The 9,227-nt window shown below is 40.7% G+C and overlaps 1 protein-coding gene across 2 annotated transcripts in view; it reads right to left on the minus strand.

The window, feature by feature from the left end:
- The window catches only part of bnc2 (basonuclin 2), a 167,311-nt gene extending 158,549 nt beyond the window's left edge, over window positions 1-8,762 (minus strand). The window contains exon 1 of one of the 2 annotated variants that reach the window (XM_042225041.1): window positions 7,923-8,762. In XM_042225041.1, coding sequence (XP_042080975.1) covers window positions 7,923-7,925 — 3 coding nt within the window. In that variant the 5' untranslated portion in view covers window positions 7,926-8,762. The remainder of the gene's footprint in view (window positions 1-7,922) is intronic. The other variant, XM_005932385.3, reaches the window with a different exon arrangement.
- Window positions 8,763-9,227: the final 465 nt, after the last annotated feature.

Below are 9,227 nucleotides of genomic sequence, written 5' to 3' on the forward strand. Positions count from 1 at the left end.
TGTGCCTCTCCCACCAAGACACAGATGCTGAAGAGGAATTCCAGCATGGGGTTCTTTGATAAATGTTAAGGTCGCTGGCTGAAGGGAGGGATGGAGGCTGGATGGGGAGGAGTGGATGGGAGAGCGGGTGCGGTGGGGAAGAGGCAGAGGGAGTGACGAGGGGGGACGCATGTCTCGTCTTGTGCCTCTCCCTGCCTGTGCCTTGGTGGAATGCAGAGTCACATGAAAGAGGCCCTCTTTCTCTCTCCCTCTCCCTGAGACTCGTCTCTTGTATCTGTCTCAAAAGCGCCACTGTCCCCCTCCTGACACACTACCTGTCAGCACATTTCTCCTCCACTCCAAAAACACCCACAGCCACAAACACATGTGAAAACACACACACACACAATCATAGACTGTACATGCAGGCAGAAACACATACAGATGTGCCCTTCACACACAGTTAATGAGTGTTAAGTTTCCCTCAAACAGGAAAAGTGAACTAAGACAAACAAACACACAAAATCCTATCATCCTGAGACCGCTTAATTACTATGATTATCACCATAAATAGCACTTTTGTCACCAACAATCACACAGTAGGACTTCTAACATGTCATCCAGGTTTTTGGTGATGCGTTGCAAAGCGCGCTCAGCTCGAAGGGCTACAGCTTAGTCAATGAACCCTAAAAGATTGTGACAGAAATTAAAATACTCATACAGAGTTAAATATTTAATGTATAGCATCAAAATAAATATTCTTTCCTCCCAAATCACAAGATTAAAAGACAGTACAAACTAATCACTACCTTGACAAGTCTGTAGGAGGTACAGTTGTGGTGCACAATTATGGCCAAGATTATTTTCAGCACGGTTTTCTCTTTGTTAACATCCCATGAGCTGAATCTGAATTATTTCTAAAGAATGACTGATGATCCACGTCCAGTGACAAGCTCTTCACCTTGTCCCAGATATTTGCTTTCTTGTTTTATATCTGTCTTTTTATGTTGTGTTGCTCATCCAGACTAGTTGTGCAAAACTTGCTGCTGTGAGGTGCAGGGAACAGCTGTGATTGGTGCATGCAGGCATGTGGTCAGGCACTTAATTTGGGAGCGCTTGATTTATTTTTGCTTTGCATTCTATTGGCAGGGCATGCATTTTCAATATGGCTCGATCGCGGGGAGCTAAAATTTTGACTGACATTCAAATTCGATTAACTATTCAGCCCTAAAGTATAATGTATAATTGTTAAATATAGGTATATAAGTTAATTAGCTAGCTTATATCGCTATCTATCTATCTATCTACAATTACACGCGTATTTTATCCGTAACAATTCCATCTCCCACCAGCACATAATATTCTTTTGCCTTCAAAAAGTCAACACAAATGACTTTTAAATAGATAATTTTCTGTTGTCACACTGTAAACACTACACTGTAAGCATATATAAGTTATTACTAAGAAAAGAGAACTGTTTGGGTTAAAATGTGCACTCTTTGATGTGGCTTTGTTTTGGATTCAAATTTCTCTTTCATTAGGGTCAGAGGTTATGGGTTCAGTAATAATCACCTTGCCGCTGAGAGGAAAAGTGTCTTTCAAACATGCACACATTCATAAATTGCACACACATAAATTCATAAAAGCATTCAAAACGTAATTGAACACATATACAATGCACCGACATCCTTTGCTGATTTTTATCCAAAATCAAAGACATAGAATTATATTCAAGGCTAAAGAGTCCAAACTCTGCATTAAGGCTTGCTAATAGAAGCTAGATTATACATTCAGCCTACAAGGTTACCAGTGTGTCTGAAATATTATCAATATATTCAAGTGAGAATCATTGTCAGAAAAAAAGCCTGCCAGAACTAAAGTCTCGAAAAATCAAGGTGATTACGGCTCCCTTTGGCCCAGAATATATGGATTTACACACTAGTTAATACACACCGACAGAAACATACACACACACACACACACACACACACACACACACACTTAAGTTATCTATTTTTTTTTATCTCACTAATATGAGAACTAAACAACATCCAGATGTAGGATACACAGCTGACTGTTGCAATAATGTTTTTATGGAAAAGGCAACAAAGTACTTCCATAAAACAAAAAGCATATTACTATTACTATTACTAGGTAGATAAGATCCCAGAAGAAAGGCCTATGAGCTTTTTAGATACAGGATTTCTCGCTTTGAGTTAAATGGAAATTGTAATTAATGACTGTATCGCTCTTACACAAAGAGAACGGCTTCTTTGTGAGTCACGCCAAAGTATAACTGGGAGAACACCCAACCCTGAAGCATCTTGTTGCAACAACAGAACAGTTTTCACTATAAATACACTGCTGCAGCGCTAATATAACATCAGCAAAATGTTACAATCCTGTTAAGTCTCTGAAATCATATTTTAAACTGTATATGGTAACGTTGCATCCAGTAAAATCAAACGTGCTGGTATGTATTTGTTTACTCATTGATACTTCCTGATGCTCACTATAAGAGTGATGATAGTGTCCAGGATTTACACAGTTATAAATTTAGTGAGACACGTGGTGACAAGTTTCAGGCTGTCACTGGTGCACACTGAACGATCACAAGATATAATCTGTCAACAAGGACTCGTGTCGTAATGAGCATAATGGCAAAAAAATGAGTGAGGATGTTTTACTCTGCTTAAATAAATTGTTAAACAACACTGGCCAAGTACTTTGAAACAACAAAATAAATTTAAAAAAATAATGGCACAGTAAAATGAGCTGCATCTACAATGAGTCTGTCATCTTTCCAAGAAACTCCAATATCACCGTCTTGGATTCAGCTGTGAGGTTGGTGTAGCACCACGTGAACCAATTTTCCACCTGCTGCAGGTTCTGCTTAGATCTCTAGAGAAGTGGACTGAGATTGCCAGTTTCTCTCTAGAGAAGCAGCTAAATAATACTGAGGGATACCACAATAGCAGCCCGGCTAGCGAGCTAACCAGTAGGGAAAACACAACTGTGACTAAATCCTGAAAACAGCAGAAGGAGGACTGTGCCCTGAGAAATAAATCTTACATGCTGTTGTTCCATTTCTAAAACACCGCATCACACCAAAGACCTTATAATGTGGACAATCATAATCTGGCATATGATCTGCTTTTCATATAAAATCATATAAATTTTTCATTACAAAATAATTTTTAAAATGTATTGCTGCTGACCAGTTAGGCCCACTTCATCCCATCTAAGTCCATGGATGGACTCCAAAAAACATGACGTGATCACATCACAGTCTGCATGACAGGGTAAAGGGGTGCAATGACACGGAGAGGTCCCAAGTCTACTTGATATAGTAACAGGCAACAAAAAGAAACCCAAAGGCACAAGTTCTCCTTTTTAGTGCAAAAACTGAACATGAAGTTGGTACACGATCTGGAATATTGTGCAATTAGAAAAAAACATCAGTCAAAACTTTAAAAAAGGCTGCAGCCCAGCAAAGGAGTTGCTGCATATACACTGGAGCATGTCTTTAGCCTGTCCAAGCCCGCTATTTTAAAACAATGATAAATGCCATTCACAGGAAGGAATAACAGTAGCTGACCAATAAAGATTGCTCTGGTGTACGGTCAAAGAAGTCTGAAGAAGAAAATGCCTGGAATGAATTGTGGAGTTTACTTTGTCCATCCTTCGGTCAGTACATAAACAGATTTTAAATGAAAGAATTCTGGATTGAGAACCAGAGGAATCATTTCAAAGGCTATTCAGGTAAAAAAAAAAACATTGTCAGGCACAGTTACTAGAAAAAGAACTAGACACTCACGGCAATAATTCCAAAGTCAACATGCTACGTCTCAGTCCTCAGGAATTTTTCATGAGCCACCACTTATCTTGTCATATCAGATTTCTTCCACCAGCTTTTTTGGAGGGAAGAGAAAAGACACCTTTAGGGCAAATTATTCTCTTCTAATCAAATCACTCTGTATGGCCTGAGGAGATCTTTCCATCCCTTTTTGAGTCACTCGGGCAAAAGCCACTCATGCACACACCCAGAAAAAAAAAAACGCACGCAGTCATTCAAATGAACACTCACTTATTCGCAGCAGCAGTTTGTCGTCTTTTTATCTGAAAGCAAGAAATGAGACTCAACAGGAAAATAAAAAATACAAGAAGGAACCGAGGAACAAAGCGGCGTCTGGAATTTCCATCGCAAGTGAAATCCCAGATTTTCTCACTCCCTGTTCATGGAACAAAATCGAACAACTTTATTCTGGAGTGCAGTCAGTGCAGAAGGGAGCTATAAAATATAAATTATACCACATAACCCTATACCTCCCAACTGAGCCATTTGGTTACAACTATACTCCTGTTCGTTACACAGGTCCAGCGTCTCTGCTATTTCTATAGCGTCGACACGAATTATATCCCAGCCCCACTGAAGAACGTATGGATTACAAGTGAAAAGTAATTTCCCTACCGATTGGACAGTTGCCACCAAGTGACACTGAGGTGTTTATTTTACTCAGTCGCTGGTAATTAGTTCTGGACAGAATCAATTAAGGCCACCTCAAATTACATCTGAAAACCTAAGAGTTATGACTGCGCCTCAGAGGGCAGGAAAATGTATTAGGGTCGCTGTGCCAAATGTGTCCTATCACAAATAAAGACAGAGTGAGTGAGAAGCTTCCACAAGCACTCAGTGTCTTCATGTTTTAGCACACGAGTATTCCCCAGTTCTTCCTGTTTCCTTACATTATCGCACATAAGACGTTTTAACATTTAACATTCGAAATGAAGCCTGTAGAAAACAAAAAAAGGGCATTAAAAAAATGAATGCATAGAAGTACAGGTATCAGGTTGCGCTTTGTAGATGGGAGGCCGATTTTAATCTGATTAACTTGCCATTTCCAAATGTGATCCGTTTTGTCACCGCAGAGACAATACCATAATTGAGCAGACTGAAACTCTTACAGATATCAATCTGCGTGATAGTGTGAGACTAAACACATCTTAAATGCTCGTGTCATAACAGCTGTTCACCCTATTCATTACCTTTTGCTATTTATGTCTCCTTTTTTTTAAAAGTTAGGAATCACATGAACACAGACCAAATTTCATAATGTTTTCACAAAGGTAAGTGTGTGAAGATTCGGTTCCTTGCTTTGTGTGTGCTGGGGTACGAAAAATGGAATTACGTCTCGCATATGTATATTGTTTTAAATCAAGTATGTCTCACGCTGTGTTCTTTATTAAATTAGGAGCCCTGCGATCCAATTTGTTTCAACATTTCACTGTGTCTCTGTTTTAGTCGCCAAAGCTCACAGCTTAGGTTCTGGTGTCTTGTTTAAAGATTTCCATCTTAAGGCATCCCTATGCATGTGACCCCCCCCCCCCCCTTCAAAATATTACCTTTGCTGTCACTGCCAAGACACACTATCAGTCACTCAGGAGATTATCGGTGATGGGAATGGATGGAGAGTAGCAGCGCCATATCGGTACCAGTGACCCACCTCTGAATAAATAAGAACAGTGCAACAATCCAGCTTTGACGCTGCTGAAGCATCGCAGAAACACTCGTGGGAGAAGATGGAAAAAGTGCTCTCTCTCTCTCTCAGATTTGCTGAATATCTTTACCTGTTAGCATGAGTGAAAGTGCATATTTCCTTTCATCTAAAATAAATGCTGTTGGTTTTTCTTCCTGATCCGCACTTGCACATATTCCCCTTCACTTGTGCCTCTCTGAGGTTAAGCGCTGTACTTTCAAACGCGGCCTCATTACTAAAATTGTACAGAAAAATATTTTGGGAAATTATGGTCAAGCAGTGATTATCTCTGTAAATTCATCAATTGAAATATAGGCTTAAGCAGCTGCATAAATAGGAGACAGCAGCAAATGCATAAATGCACCGAGTGGGTTATCAGCAGAGTCTTTATGCACTTAGCACTCATTCTTATTAAGTGAGGAGGCAGGGAGTTAGAAAGTAAGAAAGCCGGGGGGAAACAGTGAGGATGGAGTTGGTGTGGAGGGGTGGGGGTGTGGGGTGTTCTCGTTGTGAGGAGTAATCAGAGGAAGCCAGCAGGGGGGACAGGGAGGGTTGGTGGGGTCAGAGCAGAGCACCACTGAGCAGCCTTTCTCTTCATTAGCAGCCTCTCTAAGGGGGGGCGTCACAGGCCTACCTGTCCAGCAGATTATTGAACCGACTAACCAGTGGCACCCACCCCACACACACACACGCTCTCCCCTCTCTGATTCTCACAGACCCAGAGGAATCACGACCTAGCTGCAGATCCTTTGACAACTTTAACTTTTTCTTTAACCTCACGCAGCAGAAGTACAGGCTGGTGCAGAAGGGAGTCTGTTTCCTGCATATTAAAGGACATGTACGACGGTGTTTTTCTCTAATAATTTTTGAGGATTTTTGTCTTATAAATGTACTATTTTTTTTAATTGTTTCATTCAAAATATGCATTTTATTTGCTAAGCTGATTTGTTTCACGGTGGCTTTCACGCAGTTCTGAAAAAGTCATAATTATCCGACACAAAAAGCACAAGACAGAAGCATTTCGAACATGATGAAAATCATTAGCAGCATTTTAACATCTGCAACTTATGTGGTAAAGGAAATGTGAAATTGAACAGATCCCCACTCGGTCTGGCTGAGAGACAGCAGCACGGAGATAAAAGTAATGAAATGACACTGCAGGAATGTAAATTGGCATTCTTCACTGTAGTAGCAGCACCAGCTCATGAAACATCCTTGACACACACGCACACTCATACCAGGCCAAAATACTGTTAGGCATTAATCTCGCACACATCTCACTGACGAAAGTGTGAAGGTACTTTTAAGTGGGAACATTCATCTCAGTCACCCTCATTGTTTCTCGTTTTCTACCCCTCACACACTCTCTCTCTCTCTCTCTCTTTTCCTCTCCTCGTCTTTTGAAGCGTTCAGATATGTCCAAACTGAAGTGTCTTAAGCTGACTTTGAAATTCAAGCTGGCCGTCTGCTTGTGTTTCAATGAGTTTGTTTTTATGGGTGAACTGTAACACAGGGGCACATAAACAGTGGGGATGAACTAGTGTATTTGGCAAAAAAAAAATAATTAAAAACACACACACACACTTTACAAACTCTTAAAATTACCTAAAGGTTTTGGCTGCGTTGACATAGCACAGGAAAACATGTTTGTTCCTTAAAGGAGAAGGAATTGTGCAGAAAAATTGAAGCAGGATTTTCAGAAGAGGGTTTTTATGAGGCCTAAGAAAATTTACTTTCCAAATTTTAGACCCAGCTGAGGTACAATCAAGTGTGTCCACGTTGATCTAAAACAACACACACCGTTTTTATGAGCCCCTGTGTGTCCTTGATGTATGAAGAAATTGCACTGAACTCCACTCCAATCAAGGCCTCAATACCAACTGGTATCAAAGTGGCTTATACATAAATATCATGTAAACACTTTAACAGTTATACAATTTACAGCGCCTGGATTTTTCCTGTCAGACGCCACCTAAAAGTTTTCAATTTGTCTTGCAGGAGCAGAGAATTATGAAACACTTTCAGGCAAAAGCTTTAAATAATAACAAGTGAGGTTAGATTTTGTTAACTTACTTTTTAAGCCCCGTTTTTTCCTCAGGATTTGAAAGGCTCAGAAACGCAACAGTTGGTGATTTTGTGAGACTCGCAGACGAGGAAAAGGTAAAGAAAAATTTATCTAAACAAGGTTAATACATTTTTTTCTATTAGTTTTACTGACAAATCTATCAAATACGTCATATGAAGCAAAGCAAACAGGGGGAAATATATGACTTCAGCAAAACTTTTTTTTTCTTCTCTCGTCTGACCAGCAAACAAGTTAATAAAAAGTTACAGCTCCCGTGATTTGTCACACCGATGTGGCATCTGAAAAACTTCAGAAAGTACACGCAGAAAAATCATATTTACCATTGCTGCATGTTGTATCTGACAGACCCCGGGGCTCCTGGCACTTTTCAAAGTTGGCGTCCTCAATAAAGTCTGATTTCGCCCTCAAGTGGGGAACTTTCTCCTCTTCAATCCAGTCCGATGTATATCTTGCGATTCACGCTCGGGTTTCTTTTCAGACTCAGCAACGATGGTTTTTTCTTGACACTTCTAGGAGTAACACGGGGAAACGAGCGCTCGCTTTTTCATCCCGAGATTGAAAGCGTCCCGACTTGAGAGAAAAACGCGCGTCGTTTGGGTACGGGTCGGTCTCACGGAGAGGAACGCGCGACCACGACACTCTGTCGCCTCTCCTTTCCCCCAAACCGTAAACTGAAGTAATCAAGGAAACTGCAGGGATCACTGTCAGCCAGAAGTCGAGTTGTAACTGCTTGCCCTACCTTGATGAAAAAAAGAGAAAAAAAAGAAAAGCTTCCTACACTTCCCCGGTGATTTCCTTCTGCAGAGTCAGCACAGCGGAGAGCTGCGGACGGTCAGGGCTGCTCTGTTGTGTTGGGTGAATTCAGATCAGTGTTTTACACGCCGTGTGTGACTGTAACCCAAGTGACTGCGGGTCCACGGAGCTTTTGTGCCTCATGAGTTGATTTACAATGTTGTGCCAGCATGAGGATTCGCTTCGTCGTGCAAGAAAAATGTGCCAAAAACCCTTAGCCCCAAGATAAGAAATCGTCAGAGAGGCGTATTAAAAGCTTTCAATATTTGAGAAGCAGCAGTGATTCAATGAGATTTCTTTTTCTTCGTGTGCATTTAGATAATATATAATGTTCTAGTCTAAATAATACTGCCGATTTTTAACAGTACTGTCAAAAAGGGGAGTTCATCAGATCAGGCTGAAGGAGCAATGCATTAAACAAAAAAAAGGGGAAAAAAGAAAATGATTTTGAATGCTGTATCAGCTCTTTAGCGTCGGACACAGAATTTCATGTTATAACAAGAAATCTTCGCCCTTTTTTACTTTTTTACTTTCTGTTCTCTAAGGCAAACACACGTGCGACCCTGCGCTTGTGCGCGCGCACGCGTGTTTGAAGCAGTTTGAAATAGTTTCCGTTGTTGCCTTCAGCAGGGATGTGACACTGATTCCCTGAGCTGTCCCTCAGATCCCTCAGAATTAGGCGTGCTCATTAAAGTTTCATTGTGCACTTGTTTTTATGATGATTTGCTCAACATTTGACTAAGACATCTCGAGAGTGAAGACTTGAAGGAGTGAGGGGTGTGTGTCTGTGTATGAGTGTGTGTCTGAGGGTGTTGTGTTAGTTAGAGGATAGA

This window comes from Haplochromis burtoni, unplaced genomic scaffold, assembly GCF_018398535.1.
Source record: "Haplochromis burtoni strain Fernald_Lab_line unplaced genomic scaffold, NCSU_Asbu1 Contig_158, whole genome shotgun sequence".
In the NCBI taxonomy this organism is placed as follows: Eukaryota; Metazoa; Chordata; class Actinopteri; order Cichliformes; family Cichlidae; genus Haplochromis; species Haplochromis burtoni.